General features: G+C 42.6%; 1 protein-coding gene across 3 annotated transcripts in view; it reads left to right on the forward strand.

The window, feature by feature from the left end:
• Positions 1–19,051, forward strand: part of LOC106561024 (calcium-dependent secretion activator 2) — a 224,236-nt gene that overhangs the window by 144,230 nt on the left and 60,955 nt on the right. For all 3 annotated transcript variants that reach the window (XM_045688110.2, XM_014124578.3, XM_045688109.2), the window contains one exon: positions 8,923–9,110. In XM_045688110.2, coding sequence (XP_045544066.1) covers positions 8,923–9,110 — 188 coding nt within the window. The remainder of the gene's footprint in view (positions 1–8,922; positions 9,111–19,051) is intronic.

Here is a 19,051-nt window from a genome sequence, read left to right on the forward strand (position 1 = left end):
TCAGAATAATAGTTGAGAGAATTATTTATTTCAGCTTCTATTTCTTTCATCACATTCCCAGTGGGTCAGAAGTTTGCATACACTCAATTAGTATTTGGTAGCATTGCCTGTAAATTGTTTAACTTGGGTCAAATGTTTCGTGTTGCCTTCCACAAGCTTCCCACAATAAGTTGGGTGAATTTTGGCCCATTCCTCCTAACAGAGCTGGTGTAACTGAGTCAGGTTTGTAGGCCTCCTTGCTCACACACGCTTTTCCGTTCTGCCCACAAATGTTCTATGGGATTGAGGTCAGGGCTTTGTGATGTCCACTCCAATACCTTGACTTTGTTATACTTAAGCCATTTTGCCACAACTTTGGAAGTATGCTTGGGGTCATTGTCCATTTGGAAGACCCATTTGCGACCAAGCTTTAATTTCCTGACTGATGTCTTGAGATGTTGCTTCAATATATCCACATAATTTTCTTTCTTCGTGATGCCATCTATTTTGTGAAGTGCACCAGTCCCTCCTGCAGCAAAGCACCCCCACAACATGATGCTGCCACCCCCTGTGCTTCACGGTTGGGATGTTGTTCTTCAGCTTGCAACCCTCCCCCTTTTTCCTCCAAACATAACGATGGTCATTATGACCCAACAGTTCTACTTTTGTTTCATCAGTCCAGAGGACATTTCTCCAAAAGTACGATCGTTGTCCCCATGTGCAGTTGCAAACTGTAGTCTGGCTTTTTTTATGGCGGTTTTGGAGCAGTGGCTTCTTCCTTGTTGAGCAGCCTTTCAGGTTATGTCGATATAAGACTCGTTTTACTGTGGATATAGATACTTTTGTACCCGTTTCCTCCAGCATCTTCACAGGGTCCTTTGCTGTTGTTCTGGGATTGATTTGCACTTTTCGCACCAAAGTACGTTCATCTCTCGTAGACAGAAGGCGTCTCCTTCCTGAGCGGTATGACGGCTGCATGGTCCCATGGTGTTTATACTTGCATACTATTGTTGGTACAGATGAACGTGGTACCTTCAGGCATTTGGAAATTGCTCCCAAGGATGAACCAGACTTGTGGAGGTCTACAATTGTTTTTCTGAGGTCTTGGCTGATTTCTTTTGATTTTCCCATGATGTCAAGCAAAAAGGTACTGAGTTTGAAGGTAGGCCTTGAAATACATCCACAGGTACACCTCCAATTGACTCAAATTATGTCAATTAGCCTATAAGAAGCTTCTAACGCCATGACATAATTTCTGGAATTTTCCAAGCTGTTGGAAAAAGTCTGGAAAAAGTCTGGTTCATCCTTGGGAGCAATTTCCAAACGCCTGAAGGTACCACGTTCATCTGTACAAACAATGCCTTCAGTCAACTTAGTGTATGTAAACTTCTGACCCACTGGAATTGTGATACAGTGAAATAATCTGTCTGTAAACAGTTGTTGGAAACATACCAAAACTATCGTTTGTTCACAAGAAATTTGTGGAGTGGTTGAAAAATGAGTTTTAATGACTTCAACCTAAGTGTATGTAAACTTGACATCAACTGTATGTAAAAAAGTTATTTCTGTTTTTCTAAAAACCTGTTTTCGCCTTGTATTTATGGGGTATTGTATGTGGATTGATTTGGAGAATAAAAAAACAACATATTTTTAGAATGAGGGTGTAACGTAACAATATGTGGAAAAAGTCAAGGTGTCTGAATACTTTCCGAATACACTGTATACGCTGACTTTGAGAAGGGATTGAGTGACGATTAGCTTAGCAACCGTGTGACTCAGCATGACAACATGAATGCGATTGGTCGACATTCTGCTGGGTGGGGCGTTAGACGTTCCTTCATTCATTGGATTCATATCTCCTTTCTTTAATATCTTTGGCAACGGCACCATGTAATGCACTCTGGACTAAAGAGTAAAATGTCCTAGACCCTCCGTTAAATTACACATTTCTCGAGGTCAGAATATTGCAAAAATATCATCAATGGCTTTCAAGAGAAGACATCCTCCCGAGTTATGACATCAGCCAGTATTGAAATCTGACATGTATGATAGACAATTTCGTGATCTAAAATTCCTTTTCCTATTAACTTCCAGTGTAGTGAGAGGGACTTACCGTCCAGATTTCTGCCTTCTTAAACGGCAATAACTCAGATACTCCTGAAAACATTAAATGACCCAGGGAATCGATAGAACATCACTCAGAGATGCACAAAAACAAAATAACATTCAAAATAGGTGAACCTTTCCTTTAAGTCAAAATTGTAACTCGGCCACTCAGGAACATTCACTGTCTTCTTGGTAAGCAACTCTAGTGTAGATTTGACTTTGTTTTAGGTTATTGTCCCGCTGAAAGGTGAATTCATTTCCCAGTATCTGGTGGAAAGCAGACTGAACCAGGTTTTCCTCTAGGATTTTGCCTGTCCTTAGCTCCATTCCTTTACATTTTTATCCTGAAAAACTCCTCAGTCCTTTTTTTTTAAGATTACTTACATTTATTGAATCATTTGATTTTGACGGAAAGTAATAGACCAACATCATGGACTCTTGGTTAAAATGGTGTAGATGGTTGTTCTAATCTAAAGCAAATAAAATTTCAATTTTAAAGTCAAACTTTTTTTTAATCAACATCTCCCTCCTTCCTATTTGTTTCTGCAATTTTTATTCAAAAGCCACGTTAATAAACAGATCACTGACCATTTCGAATCCCACCGTACCTTCTCCGCTGTGCAATCCGGTTTCCGAGCTGGTCACGGGTGTACCTAAGCCACGCTCAAGGTACTAAACGATATCATAACCGCCATCAATAAAAGACAGTACTGTGCAGCCGTCTTCATCGACCTGGCCAAGGCTTTCGACTCTGTCAATCACCGTATTCTTATCGGCAGACTCAATAGCCTTGGTTTCTCAAATGACTGCCTCGCCTGGTTCACCAGACAGAGTTCAGTGTGTCAAATCGGAGAGCCTGTTGTCCGGACCTCTGGCAGTTTCTATAGGGGTACCACAGGGTTCAATTCTCGGGCCGATTCTTTTCTCTGTATATATCAATGATGTCGCTCTTGCTGCGGGTGATTCCCTGATTCACCTCTACGCAGACGACACTATTCTGTATACATCTGGCCCTTCTTTGGACACTGTGTTAACTAACCTCCAAACGAGCTTCAATGCCATACAACACTCCTACCGTGGCCTCCAACTGCTCTTAAACGCTAGTAAAACGAAATGCATGCTTTTCAACCGTTCGCTGCCCGCACCCGCCCGCCCGACTAGCATCACTACCCTGGCCGGTTCTGACCTAGAATATGTGGACAACTACAAATACCTAGCTGTCTGGCTAGACTGTAAACTCTCCTTCCAGACTCATATTAAGCATCTCCAATCCAAAATCAAATGTAGAATCGGCTTTCTATTTCGCAACAAAGCCTCCTTCACTCACGCCGCCAAACTTACCCTAGTAAAACTGACTATCCTACCGATCCTTGACTTCGGCGATGTCATCTACAAAATAGCTTCCAATACTCTACTCAGCAAACTGGATGCAGTCTATCACAGTGCCATCCGTTTTGTTACCAAAGCCCCTTATACCACCCACCACTACGACCTGTATGCTCTAGTCGGCTGGCCCTTGCTACATATTCGTCGCCAGACTCACTGGCTCCAGGTCATCTATAAGTCTATGCTAGGTAAATCTCCGCCTTATCTCAGCTCACTGGTCACGATAACAACACCCACCTGTAGCATGCGCTCCAGCAGGTATATCTCACTGGTCATCCCCAAAGCCAACACCTTCTTTGGCCGTCTTTCCTTCCAGTTCTCTGCTGCCAGTGACTGGAACGAATTGCAAAAACCGCTGAAGCTGGAGACGTATATTTCCCTCACTAACTTTAAACATCAGCTATCTGAGCAGCTAACCGTTCGCTGCAGCTGTACATAGTCCATCTGTAAATAGCCCACCCAATCTACCTACCTCATCCCATATTGTTTTTAATTTACTTTCCTGCTCTTTTGCACACCAGTATCTCTACCTGCACATCATCATCTGCTCATTTATCACTCCAGTGTTAATCTGCTAAATTGTAATTATTTCCCTACTATGGCCTATTTATTGCCTACCTCCTCACGCCATTTGCACACACTGTATATAGACTTTCATTTTTTTCTATTGTGTTATTGACTGTACGCTTGTTTATTCCATGTGTAACTCTGTGTTGTTGTTTGTGTCGCACTGCTTTGCTTTATCTTGGCCAGGTCACAGTTGTAAATGACAACTTGCTCTCAACTAGCTTACCTGGTTAAATAAAGGTGAAAAAAATTAAATAATTGTTGATGAACAAAAATACTTTTTTCACCTCTTCCACACAAAAAAAGTTGCACACAACAGCCTATGTTCAGCAGGTAAGGTTTTTCAAAAAGTGACACAACAACTTTAATTCTAGCTGGTTCCATTTTGCGAGGGGTCACATTTACAAGAGCTATGACACAGAGTTGACCAAGACCAGGCCAAGCAGATCCCCTGTCACTCAGCACACTGGAACCATGTTCGTTAGAGAGAGTTAACGAGGCAGTCAGCTCGTTAATGGCTAATTGAGCGGTCAGCGCCAAGACTTGAGTGGGCCATCTGTTTGTCACAGTGGAACATCTTGTCACATGCTGCCAGGCTGCAGGGCGCTCGGCTGTATTCTTTTGTAGTGTGATATTAATAGATCCAACAGAGAAAGAGAGAACGATTCAGATAGAAAGAGAGAGCGAGAACGATTCAGATGGAGAGAGGGAGATAGAGAGGGAATGATTCAGATGGAGAGAGGGAGAAAGAGCGAATTAATAACTAAAGGGGGAGGGAGAATTGGAGAGGTAGGAGTGACAGAGCGATAGAAAAGGAAATGAGAGAAAGAATGCCTAAAAGGAAATGTGTGGTGAATGCCTCCTAGTCAGGTCATATCCAACTGCCTGTTTTGATTGAATACAGAGTCTGCCAGTACATTAAGACATGAAGGAATCATATTGTATCCCAGTCCCTATCAGGATGGCTCAAGGTTGCTTTTATTTTCAGTTTGAGGAAGACCGAGAATTGGAGCTGCTTACATGCTGACCAGACCGCGCGTGTCCACGTGGATTTTGTCTACCCACACCAGACGCGATCAGGACACGCAGGTTGAAATATCAAAACGAACTCTGAACCAACTATATTAATTTGGAGACATGTCAAAAAGCATTAAACATTTATGGCTATTTAACTAGCTAGCTTGCTGTTGCTAGCTAACTTGTCCTGGGATATAAACATTGGGTTGTTATTTTACCTGAAATGCACAAACTCTTCTACTCCGACAATTAATCCACAGATAACAGGGTAAACCAAGTTAATTTCTAGTAATCTCTCCTCCTTCCTGCTTCTTCTTCTTTTTTGGACTTTATATGGCGGCTGGCAACCAACTTTAAGGTGCATTACCACTACCAACTGGACTGGAGTGTGGACCTCAGTTCATCTTTCAATCACCCACGTGGGTATATGCTCCTCAAAACCAATGAGGAGATGGCACGTGGGTATATGCTCCTAAAAACCAATGAGGAGATGGGAGAGGCGGGACTTGCATCGTGTCAAGCATCACAAATAGAACCAAGTTCTATTTTAGCGCCTGGCTGCGCAGACGCTCGTTGACGCACACGAGCAGTGTAGGTGCAATGATTGAATAACATGTATGTGTACATTTATTTTGCAATGCGACGCGAGCGGTGTGGGCAGCATATTATCATTTGTATCCATCGGCATGTTGTTTCTGACACAAAATATGAAAAAAGTATTTAATATTTATTCAGCCTTCCATGTTAAAGTATATCAAGAGCATCATTAATGTGGAAATAGAAACTAGCCAAACTCAGACAGGGGGCACAGTATTGCGCATGTCTGGGTTGCTCCCAAGTCAACCATAGCCACCCAAAGAGTCTCGGTTGCTATGCCAAGGATCTATTGGCGTTGTCGTGGGCGACTGCTCAGCGGAGGTGCTAATTTGTTAATATTCCTTCCGAGAGGAGTCTTAATTAGGTTTGTAAGATTCATGCCTAATTTTGTTATTATGCGCAGGATGAATGAACTAATGTATGTTCCAGGATTTCTGATCGCTCCAAACTTCCTATTTCACGCGTGACATTTTTTTGCCAATGAATTAATTGTTTGTTGTTAACATTGCGCTCCTTTGTTTATTTGTTGGAAATAGTCTGGGAGTTTCTCTTTTAAATAAAAAAATCCACTGAAATCCACTCATTCTTATCATTTACAGTATTAAATAACACTCATATGTGAGAACACATTTTTTGTGAACAAATGTTTAATTTTGTCATTGGTAAGGTTGGTAGCAACATGTGAAAATCTGTTGCTGCTCAAGTCAACTACAAAACCCACTGCAATGCTCTCTATGGGCTGGCTGGCTGGCTAGCTAGCAAACGTACAGTAGGTACACACAATAATACCAAAGTCAATATCAGCATGTGAAGTAGCTAGTTAGTGCAGTTTGTTTAGGCAATAATACAGCTATCAATTTAGTCTAGAATCTCACCATGTTCAACCGGCAGATCGATGTGCCTCACAGAGTGGGGTCTGACATTCGTAATGGCCATGCAACGGCACCATGCAATGCACCCTGGACTGAAGAGGCAGACAAATAGGAGAAATGTGGTGGACGCTCTGCTAAATTACACATTCCTCGAGGTAGGAATATCGCAAAAATATGATCAGTATTGAAATCTGACATGTATGATGGATAATTTCGCAATCGAAAAGTAGTTTTCCTATTAACTTCCAGTGTAGTGAGAGCTGCTTTATCGCAATGTTATGTCATACCGGCCAAATTTCTGCCTGCTTGAACAGCAATAGTTCTGATACACATGAAAACATGACATGACCCAGGGAATCAATAGAACATCTCACAGAAATGCACAAAAACAATATAACATTCAAAATGGGTGAGTCTTTCCTTTAACAGCTTATTGCAGAGGGTTATATCTTAGCGGTATGCTGTACTTTACAGTGATAATTGAGCTTCTGTCATAGCTCCTGCTTTAAACTCATAGATTGCCTTTATTTTTTGTTTGAAAATGTGTACTGTAGTTTTGAAAATCAATGTGTACTTTAGTTTTTAACATAATCAAGTTGTTCAATTAAATAAAAATCATCTAGTATCCAATCAATATAATGTTGGCATAACTATGGCCCATAGTCTGGTCGAGCAGTAATGCTCACTTCTATGGAAAGTATTCAGACCCCTTGACTTTTTCCACATTTTGATACATTACAGCCTTATTCCAAAATGGATAAAAAATATAAAAAATTCTCAGCACTCTATACACAATACCCTTTCATGACAAAGAGAAAACAGGTTTTTAGAAATGTTTGCATTTAAAATTAAAAACAAATACCTTATTTACATAAGTATTATAACCCTTTGCTATGAGACTTGAAATTGAGCTCAGCTACATCCTGTTTCCATTGATCATCCTTGAGATGTTTCTACAACTTGATTGGAGTCCACCTGTGCAAATTCAATTGATTGGACATGATTTGGAAAGGCACACATCTGTCTATATAATGTTCCACAGTTGACCGTGCATGTCAGAGCAAAAACCAAGCCATGATGTCGAAGGAATTGTCCGTAGAGCTCCGAGACAGGATTGTGTCGAGCCACAGATCTGGGGAAGGGTACCAAAAAATGTATGCATCATTGAGGGTCCCCAATAGTGCAGTGGCCTCCATCATTCTTAAATGGAAGATGTTTGGAACTACCAAGACTCTTCCTAGAGCTGGCCGCCCGGCATAACTGAGTGGAAGCTACTCCTCGGTAAAAGGCACATCATAGCCCACTTGGAGTTTGCCAAAAGGCATCTATAGACTCTCAGACCATGAGAAACAAGATTCTCTGGTCTGATGAAACCAAGATTGAAATCTTTGGCCTGAATGCCAAGCGTCACGTCTGGAGGAAACCTAGCACCCTCCCTACGGGGAAGCTTGGTGGTGGCAGCATCATGCTGTGGGGATGTTTTTCAGCTGCAGGGACTGGGAGACTAGTCAGGATCGAGGCAAAGATGAATGGAGCAAATTACAGAGAGATTTTTGATGAAACCCTGCTCCAGAGCGCTCATGACCTCAGACTGGGGCGAATGTTTCCCCTTCCAACAGGACAACGACCCAAAGCACACAGCCAAGACCACGCTGGAATGGCTTCGGAACAACTCTCTGAATATCCTTGAGTGGCCCAGCCAGAGCCCGGACTTCAACCCGATCTAACATCTCTGGAGAGACCTGAAAATAGCTGTGCAGCAACGCTCCCCATCCAACCTGACAGAGCTTTAGAGGATCTGCGGAGAAGATTAGGAGAATCTCCCCAAATACAGGTGTGCCAAGCTTGTAGCGTCTAACCCAAGAAGACTTAAGGCTGTAATCTCTGCCAAAGGTACTTCAACAAAGTACTCAGTAAAGGCTCTGAATACTTATGTAAATGTCATATTTCCGTTTTCAATTTTGTATAAATTAGCAAACATTTCTAAAAACCTATTTTTGCTTTGTCTTTATGGGGTATTGTGCGTAGATTGAGGAAAAAACTATTTAATCCATGTTAGAATAAGGCTGTAATGTAAGAAAATGTGAAAAATGTCAAGGGGGCTGAATACTTTCTGAATGCACTGTACATCCCCCGCTGCGGTGGGGATCATGGTTCGATACCCACATCAGCCCTACACATGTCGAATCCCTTTATTCTTCCCCCTACTTATCTGCTCCCATCCTTTTACAAGTAAATTAAAATGTGTAAGTAGTTCGGAATTCCAATCTCCGCCCAAAAAGAAGCCGTAATTATCTATCAATTGTTTTCAACAGATTCCAATCAGAGACAATCAGTGGCAGGCTCCCCAATAACTCAAAGCTGTCCTCTCTAGCCTGTCTTCTGTTTGTGTCCACAGGGATGGTTCAGTCCAGGTCAGGTGTTTGTGCTGGATGAGTACTGCGCCCGCTACGGTGTGAGGGGCTGCCACCGCCACCTCAGCTACCTCCAGGACCTGATGGAGTACTCTGGGAACAACATCCTGGTCGACCCCACCCTCCTGCATTACAGTTATGCTTTCTGCGCCTCCCACATTCATGGCAATAGGTACATACATTGACAAGCTCCACAAACAAGTTACAAAAGTGTTGTATACTGTGTTGTACTACATCAACTATAGGTTTTTGCTTTTACTGTTTGATAAACTGAAATGTTGTCTCCGGAGCTCAGATGGTCAGTGTCAAGATAAAAATATCAATAACTAGTAAAAAGACTCAATGTTGCTCATATACTTCCATTCATTGCCCCTACACACAGACAGTGCATTTGGAAAGTTTTCAGACCCATTCCCTTTTTCCTAATTTTGTTACGTTACAGCCTTATTCTAAAATGGATTAAAAAAATAATAATCTTATCAATCTACACACTATAGCCCATAATGACAAAGCGAAAACATTATTATTATTATTATTATTATTTTATACAGAAATACATTATTTACATAAATATTCAGACCCTTTGCTATGAGACTTGAAACTGAGCTCAGGTGCATCCTGTTTCCATTGCTTATCCTTGAGATGTTCCTACAACTTGATTGGAATCCACCATGATTTTGTAAATTCAATTGATTGGACATGATTTGCAAAGGCACACGCCTGTCAATATAAGGTCCCACAGATGACAGTGCATGTCAGAGCAAAAACCAAGCCATGAGGTCGAAGGAATTATCCGTAGAGCTCCGAGACAGGATTGTGTCGAGGCACAGATCTGGGGAAGGGTAGAATAAAAAATTTTTGGCAGCATTGAAGGTCCCCAAGAACACAGTGGCCTCCATCGTTCTTAAATGGAAGAAATTTGGAACCACCAAGACGCTCCCTAGAGCTGGCCACATGTCCAAACTGAGCAATCGGGGGAGAAGGCCTTGGTCAGGTAGGTGACTATCATGACTGTCCTGCGAGGACCAAATACTGTAACTTAGAAAGAATACCCCCTTTATCTGTCAAGTTTCCATCCAATATGTTGTACATATAATATGAAAAATTAGGAAAGTATTTCTGTTAGGAAAGGAATGTGATTTTAGGAGTCATAAGAGATAACTTCTAATCGTATCCTTTGCACAATAAGTAGTCACGCCCCGAGTGAGGTCAGAGAGCTTGTCAGCATGATGGATCATCCCTTTTGGCCAGAGTACATAAAAAGCCTTTGTAACGAAATTAACATTAGACCAGGAAACATGAGGCGAGAGCTACATATTTTAAATGGTTGAAACTATGCAGCTGTAGCTCATGTCCATCCTTGTCCGAATCCTGAATACCAACATGAGGAGGAAGAGGCGAGAAGCTCACTTCAGACAGTCACTGGTATAGCTGATTAGCTGTCTTAAGTCAGATATTGAGAAAAGAGAATCTAAGTGAGACTATCCTACTACACTCGTCACCAATGGGAATCGTCGGCATGGCTGGTTATCTCCCAGAGTGAACAACCACAGAAGACAGGAAAGGGGAGACCCCTTTCGGACAATCAGAGCCATACAGCCGGAAGGCCAACAACTTTCCGAGAAGGCTTGGTTCCGACCGAGAGAAATGACGAACAAAGGCATTTCACACGTACAGTTGAAGTCAGAAGTTTGCATACACCTTAGCCAAATACATTTAAACTCAGTTTTTCACAATTCCTGACATTTAATCCTAGTAAAAATTCGCTGTCTTAGGTCAGTTAGGATCACCACTTTATCTTAAGAATGTGAAAAGTCAGAATAATAGTAGAGAGTGATTTATTTCAGCTTTTATTTCTTTCATCACATTCCAAGTGGGTCAGAAGTTTACATACACTCAATTAGTATTTGGTAGCATTGCCTTTACATTTTTTAACTTGGGTCAAACGTTTCGGGTATTCTTCCATAAGCTTCCCACAATAAGTTTGGTGAATTTTGGCCCATTCCTCCTGACAGAGCTGGTGTAACTGAGTCAGGTTTGTAGGCCAAAAAGTATGATCTTTGTCCCCCTGTGCAGTTGCAAACCGTAGTCAGTTGCAAACCGTAGTCTGTCATTTTAATGGTGGTTTTGGAGCAGTGGCTTCTTCCTTGCTGAGCAGCCTTTCAGGTTATGTCGATATAGGACTCGTTTTATTGTGGATATAGATACTTTTGTACCTGTTTTCTCCAGCCTCTTCACAAGGTCCTTTGCTGTTGTTCTGGGATTGATTTGCACTTTTCGCACCAAAGTATGTTCATCTCAAGTAGACAGAACGCGTCTCCTTCCTGGGCGGTATGACGGCTGTGTGGTCCCATGGTGTTTATACTTGCGTACTATTGTTTGTACAAATGAACGTGGTACCTTCAGGCATTTGGAAATTGCTCCCAAGGATGAACCAGACTTGTGGAGGTCTACAATTTTTATTATGAGGTCTTGGTTGATTTCTTTAGATTTTCCCATGATGTCAAGCAAAGAGGCACTGAGTTTGAAGGTAGGCCTTGAAATACACCCACAGGTACACCTCCAATTGACTCAAATGATGTCTATTAGCCTATCAGAAGCTTCTAAAGCCAAGGCATAATTTTCTGGAATTGTCCAAGCTGTTTAAAGGCACTGTCAACTTAGTGTATGTTAACTTCTGACCCACTGGAATTGTGATACAGTGAGTTATGTGAAATAATCTGTCTGTAAACAATTTTTGGAAAATTGACTTGTGTCATGCACCAAGTAGATGTCCTAACCGACTTACAAAAACTATAGTTTGTTAACAAGAAATTTGTGGAGTGGTTGTAAAACAAGTTTTAATGACTCCAACCTAAGTGTATGTGAACTTTGACTCAGTACCGGTTGTTATTGTTATATATTTTTATTTGAAAATGTTCTTACTCTTTAACTTTGCGTTGTTGGGAAAGAGCTCGTAAGTAAGCATTTCACCGTAAAGTCTACACCTGTTGTATATTCGGCGCATGCAACAAATACATTTTTTTCATGCATAGGCCGTCATACACATATAGAAAAGCGTGTATACCTATTATTTCACATTTCAGGATTTCTCCTCTCAGAAATCAAGGATTTTATTTGTGTCCTGGCTAAAAGAATAAGTCAAAGAAAAACTGGGGGCTTTTGTGTAATGTAAAGACGAGTCTTGCAAAGGGACTTGACAGTACCATAATAGTAACCACCCGGTTTGGCTCCTTCTTTGCAGTGGCTATGTTGGGCCTCTTTTCTCAATTATTTGAGAAGGAGGGAGAACGCGTACAGAGACTTTCACAAATTACTACTTAGCTTTTAACTCTGCATCAGAGCATAATATGATTAGAAAATAATTATAGGTTCTGCATCAGCTTTTAATAGGTAATGATAATTGTTCCCATTCCTCCCTACTTGTTTTCTCTCTTTTTTGTTGTTGATCATGATTCATTTCTACACACAATTTCTTAAACCATATATGGTTGAGTTTTATCATTTAGATTGAACTAAATATCTAAGGTTTTTACATCCAAAAAATGTTTCACATCCAACAAATAGTTATAATCAAATATAATCATATTTTCAGGACGTTTAACACTAACACGCATCCATTGATACTTTTCTCAAAGGCACAAGTTATTCGTTTATTGTATTTAGTCCGATATGAGCAGTATACCTTGGCCACTTGTCGGCTTAACAGCTCCACTCTGTTTCCTACTTACTGTTCTCTTATGGCTAATAGTTTCCCACTTACCTCAAATAACCCCTGCTTGACTTCCCCTGTGATAAATGCTAATATATGTGCTTTCTCTCTTTGCTCAGTAATTTAGCAAATTAGAACAGTAATGATTAGCCTCTCTGGGTAATCACCACGTATAAACGTGAGAGATTGCTGGAACTGGCTTTTTGTCAGTTGCAGCCCTAATTTGAATAATTGATGCCTATTCAGTACTCTCGATGTTGCCTGAGGGGGTGCGGAATGGAGTGGAGGCATTGAGTAGCATGAGGCCACAGATGGAGAGAATGGAGGTAGTTTTATGCAACAGCCTTAAGCAATCTGTAACTTGTCTTGTCAAAACTGCTGGGCCTGTTTCTAAATGAAGGGGATGGACCTTGGCGATTGTATACTTTATTTAAAAATATATAAATTATATGAAATCTGTCAGATCTACTGTGTACAAAACCCATGCCCTTTCTTTGTGATGTGTGTGTGCGTACCCCTGCATTTTGGGATTAGCCTTTGCACTTGGAGACCAATAGTTGTCAAAGAACTGGTTGATTTGAGGGTACTATTTCCTTATCAGAGCTGTCATTTTCGGGTTCTCAGTTATTTGGTTAGAGGCTGTTGCACAAAATTCAATTTCTGCCAGATAATGTAAGTCTTTAACAATCACACTCTTTGTACAATGGCTGTGAATGTGGCTTGTGATTTCTGGGAAAAAAAGTTGTCCTTGAAAAGCAGACACTTGCTAACTTTGAAACAACTTTTGTGGATCACTGGTTTTGATTGACTCGTTGAGCTTTGCCACCGCCATGGGTTCGTGCAGGTTTGGCTTCCATCTTCATGGAGACAGGTGTGTTTGGGACCAGAGCAAGGTTAAAGGAGTCCATGGCAAGGAGGGCCAAAGGGCAGCACTGTGAGCTGTTATGAGCCGTGTGGAAAGTGACAGTGGACACATCATCTTCTGCTTACCTCCCTCTTACCTGTCACTTCCTATCCCATGCTTCTCAGAGACGTCCGGCTCTCATGAGCTCGGAATGTGACAGGAGCTTTTACTTCTGCAACCCCGACTCCCCTGTGCCACCCATCCCCTGTCTCTCCTAACTGTCACCCATCCCTGTTCCCCATGCAGCTAAAGGGAGGAGCACACACACACACACACACACACACACACACACACACACACACACGGTGCCCTGCCACGCATGGCCGCTGCCTCAGTCAGATGACGCCCACTCCGTCGGATGTGATTAACCCAGAGATCCTGAGGTTTGGAGCGTGTTCGAACATGACAGTCAACACTTACAGATGAGCCATATCCACTGTAAACACCCTGACAGTAACCTACAGCCTCATCCTGGAGCCTGTTAACCCTTTGTGAGTGGGGGTCAGCGTTTAGCCTCCACTCAAACAAGCTCGCTTCATTTAGCAGCAACAATGCCTCTGCCCTCGACAAGCTGTTGCACTGCATCCAACTCTGACGTGTGCGGCCAAGCATGACGGGAAGTTTGATTGGATTTGATAGCAGTCAGAGAAAAGCTATTATGGGAAAGCCAGTTACAAGCACAGGGGTTGTACTTTATATTTGAATGGCTTATCAGGGTATTTTCAATTTGGCCTGTTGCCAACCATTTTTGGTTAACAACGCTGACTTAGAATGCTGGTACACTTTGAATGTGACAAGGATGTCAACATAGAGATGTTATATATCAGAGGACTGAACACCTGAAATGATAGTCTATTTCTTATCTGACTCCATACTACAAAACTGTCAGCATTGACCAACTTTGCAATCTGGTGTTTTGCTTGTGTTAATGTGACTATATTTGTATAATTCATTTTCAACAACTGGTCAGCTCTCAGGAACCATGGGCTTGGGCTGGGACTAAGGTCGAGTGTGTGAGGCTTAGTGTATGGCCAAAGGCTGAAGATATGGAAGCTGCAAAACATGACCCTTATATCTTCAGCTGGACATTTGGGCTGGAGTGGGAGGGAGGAACTGAACAACAAATCCACTGCCTTCTTTTTACCTCGACATGAAAGAAAATGTCCTTGCCATCACATGAGTGAGCACACTCACCCACCCCTCCTAGCGCTATCCTTTTTGTGTTCCTTTGCGATTAGCTGGTGCTTGTGCTTGTTAAAGGGGGTGGCGGAGGGGGGTGGGGTTAATGAATTGACAGATTTAGGGAACAACAGGGTTTACAAGTTGTCCTTACAAGTGTGGTTGTGAAGAGAGGGCTGCTTTTCATTGTAGACTAGGGCCTTTTGGTAATTAAGCGGAGAGGAGTTGAAGTGAAGGCCTTATGTTCATAATAATAATAATACATGGGACTTAAACAGCCCTTTTCATTGACCCAGAGTCACTTTACAATTGTAGAAACTAAACAAAAACCTGATATTAAAACAACAACGCCAGGCGTTGCCATCATGAAATGATAGAAACATGAAACAAAGAGGAGGGGGTAGGGCTAATGAAGGGGAAAGTGTGATGTGTCATTGTATGAGTGAGCGAGCAGGTATTGTGCATGTGTGTGAGAGAGATTGTGTGTGTGTGTGAGAGAGAGAGAGAGAGAGAGAGAGAGAGAGTGTGTGTGTGTGGGGGGGGTTGCTTTAGGAGGGACTGAAAGATGGACTCAAGAGTCACGATTGCAGAGCTTTGGAGCAAACCTGAAGAAGGCCCTGTTGCCAAAGCTCTGGAGCTTGGACCTGAGAAAGGCAAGGTGGCCTGCTGTGGTGGAACGGAGTGAGCATATGGGTTGGTAGATGAAGGTCAGAGAGGTAAGAGGGGACAATGTGGTGAAGAGCTTTGTAGGTCAGAAGGAGGATCTTGTCATAATGCGGTGGGAGCCAGTGGAGTTCACAGCAGATGGGGTGATTTTTTTGGCCAGGACTTAGTATGGGTATGGAGTTGGGCTGCAGAGTTCTGAACCATTTCTCCTTATGGAGGGAGCTTGAGTTGATGCCGGAGAGTAGTGAGTTGCAGTAGTCGAGACCGGAGAAGATACATGCGTGGATGAGGTTTTCAGCAGGCGGACAGGAGAGGGAGGACCTGACTCTGGCAATATTGCGTAGGTGGAATAATTAGGTTTTGACAGTCTGTCGGATGTGGGGGTCGAAGGAGAGGGTCCAGGATGACGCCAATGTGCATGGGATGAGGGAGAGACAATTGCGTCATCAATGGTGAGGGTGAGGTTGACAACTTTGCTGAGTGTGGTTTTGTTGCATATGTGGAGGAGTTTAAGAGACGCATGATTCAATATGAGTCAGAGGTGGGTCTGATGAGGGATTTGGTGGTGATGTAGATCTGGGTATCATCGGCGTAGCAGTGGAAGTCGAGGTTGAAGTGGTAGAGGATCTGACCAAGGGGGAGGATGTAGATGATGAAGAGTAAGGGGCCCAGCACAGAGCACTGAGGGACACCCTGTGTGACAGCAGTGGAGTCAGAGGTATGGCCATTGAGGGATATGTAGTGGTTCTGGTTGGTGAGGTATGATTGTAGCCAGGAGACTGCTGTGCCCTCAACATCCAGGCCCTCCAGTCTGTTGAGCAGGACTTGATGGAGAAATATGACTTACGTTGAGGCCAACAGAGCAGATAAGATCAACCTATTGTCCCTTAGTGTGAGTGGGAAAATTGACATGTTGGGTAATATTGAAACTGTTTAGATCAGCAATGAAATCAGAGGCAAGTTTTGAGTTAGATAAGTCCACGTGAATATTCATATCGCCAAGCAACAGTAAGCAGGGGGGAGAGTGGGACAGCAATTGTGAGTTGTTCAGACAGGAATGATTCATTAGCTTTAGGAGGACGGTACACAAGGGTAGTGGTCATGGAGCAGGATTATTTGTAAGCAATGTATTCAAATAAGGAGTTAACAGGGAGATAGAGACTACAAGCTTCTACTGTTGAAGTCGGAAGTTGACATACACCTTAGCCAAATACATTTAAATTGTTTTTCACAATTCCTGACATTTAATCCCAGTAAAAATTCCCTGTCTTAGGTCAGTTAGGATCACCACTTTATTTTAAGAATGTGAAATGTCAGAATAATAGCAGAGAGAATGATTTATTTCAGCTTTTATTTCTTTCATCACATTTCCAGTGGGTCAGAACTTTACATACACTCGATTAGTATTTGGTAGCATTGCCTTTAAATTGTTTAACTTGAGTCAAACGTTTCGGCTAGCCTTACACAAGCTTCCCACAATAAGTTGGGTGAATTTTGGCCCATTCCTCCTGATATAGCTGGTGTAACTGAGTCAGATTTGTAGGCCTCCTTGCTCGCAAACACTTTTTCAGTTCTGCCCACAAATCTTCTATAGAATTGAGGTCAGGGCTTTGTGATGTCCACTCCAATACCTTGACTTTGTTGTCCTTATGCATTTTGCTAGAACTTTGGAAGTGTGCTTGGGGTCATTGTCCATTTGGAAGACCCATTAGCGACCAAGCTTTAACTTCCTGACTGATGTCTTGAGATGTTGCTTCAATATATCCACATAATTTTCCTGCCTCATGCCATCTATTTTGTGAAGTGCACCAGTCCTTTCTGCAGCAAAGCACCCCACAACATGATGCTGCCACCCCCGGGCTTCACAGATGGGATGGTGTTCTTTGGCTTGCAAGCCTCCCCCTTTTTCCTACAAACATAATGATGGTCATTATGACCAAACAGTTCTATTTTTGTTTCATCAGACCATAGGACATTTCTCCCAAAAGTAAAATCTTTGTCCCCATGTGCAGTTGCAAACCGTAGTCTGGCTTTTTTATAGCGGTTTTGGAGCAGTGGCTTCTTCCTTGCTGAGCGGCCTTTCAGGTTATGTCAATATAGGACTCATTTTATTGTGAATAAAGATACTTTTGTACCTCTTTCCTCCAGCATCTTCAGAAGGTCCTTTGCTGTTGTTCTAGGATTGATTTGTGCACTTCGCACCAAAGTACGTTCATCTCTAGGAGACCGAACACGTCTCCTACATGAGGGTATGACTGCTGCTTGGTCTCATGCTGTTTATACTTGTGCACTATTGCTTGTCCAGATGAACGTGGTACCTTCAGGCGTTTGGAAATTGCTCCCAAGGATGAACCAAACAATTTTTGGGCTGATTTCTTTTGATTTTTCGATGATGTCAAGCAAAGAGGCACTGAGTTTGAAGGTAGGCCTTGGAATACATCCACAGGTACACCTCCAATTGACTCAAATTATGTCAATTAGCCTATAAAAAGCTGCTAAAGCCATGACATAATTTTCTGGACTTTTCCAAGCTGTTTAAAGGTACAGTCAATTTAGTGTATGTAAACTTCTGACCCACTGGAATTGTGATACAGTGAAATAATCTGTCTGTAAACAATTGTTGGAAAAATGACTTGTGTCATGCACAACGTAGATGTCCTAACCGACTTGATTTTGTCCCACTCCTCTTTGCAGATCTTCTCCAAGTCATTAAGGTTTCGAGGCTGATGTTTGGCAACTCGAACCTTCAGCTCCCTCCACAGATTTTCTATGGAATTAAGGTCTGGAGACTGGCTAGGCCTCTCCAGGACCTTAATGTGCTTCTTCTTGAGCTACTCCTTTGTTGCCTTGGTCGTGTGTTTTGGGTCATTGTCATGCTGGAATACCCATCCGTGGCCCCGTCCATCGTCCCTTTGTTGCGGTGAAGTTGTCCTGTCCCCTTAGCAGAAAAACACCCCCAAAGCATAATGTTTCCACCTCCATGTTTGACGGTGGGGATGGTGTTCTTGGGGTCATAGGCAGCATTCCTCCTCCTCCAAACACGGCGAGTTGAGTTGATGTCAAAGAGCTCCATTTTGATCTCATCTGACCACAACACTTTCACCCAGTTGTCCTCTGAATCATTCAGATGCTCATTGGCAAACTTCAGAGGGGCATGTATATGTGCTTTCTTGAGCAGGGGGACCTTGCGGGCGCTGCAGGATTTCAGTCCTTCACGGCGTAGTGTGTTACCAATTGTTTTCTTGGTGACTATGGTCCCAGCTGCCTTGAGATCATTGACAAGAACCTCCCATGTAGTTCTGGGCTGATTCCTCACCGTTCTCATGATCATTGCAACTCCACGAGGTGAGATCTTGCATGGAGCCCCAGGCCGAGGGAGATTGACAGTTCTTTTGTGTTTCTTCCATTTGTGAATAATCGCAACAACTGTTGTCACCTTCTCACCAAGCTGCTTGGCGATGGTCTTGTAGCCCATTCCAGCCTTGTGTAGGTCTACAATCTTGTCCCTGACATCCTTGGAGAGCTCGTTGGTCTTGGCCATGGTGGAGAGTTTGGAATCTGATTGATTGATTGCTTCCGTGGACATGTGTCTTTTATACAAGTAACAAGCTGAGATTAGGAGCACTCCCTTTAAGAATGTGCTCCTAATCTC

This window comes from Salmo salar, chromosome 10 (genome assembly GCF_965601325.2).
Source record: "Salmo salar chromosome 10, fSalSal1, whole genome shotgun sequence".
Classification (NCBI taxonomy): domain Eukaryota; kingdom Metazoa; phylum Chordata; class Actinopteri; order Salmoniformes; family Salmonidae; genus Salmo; species Salmo salar.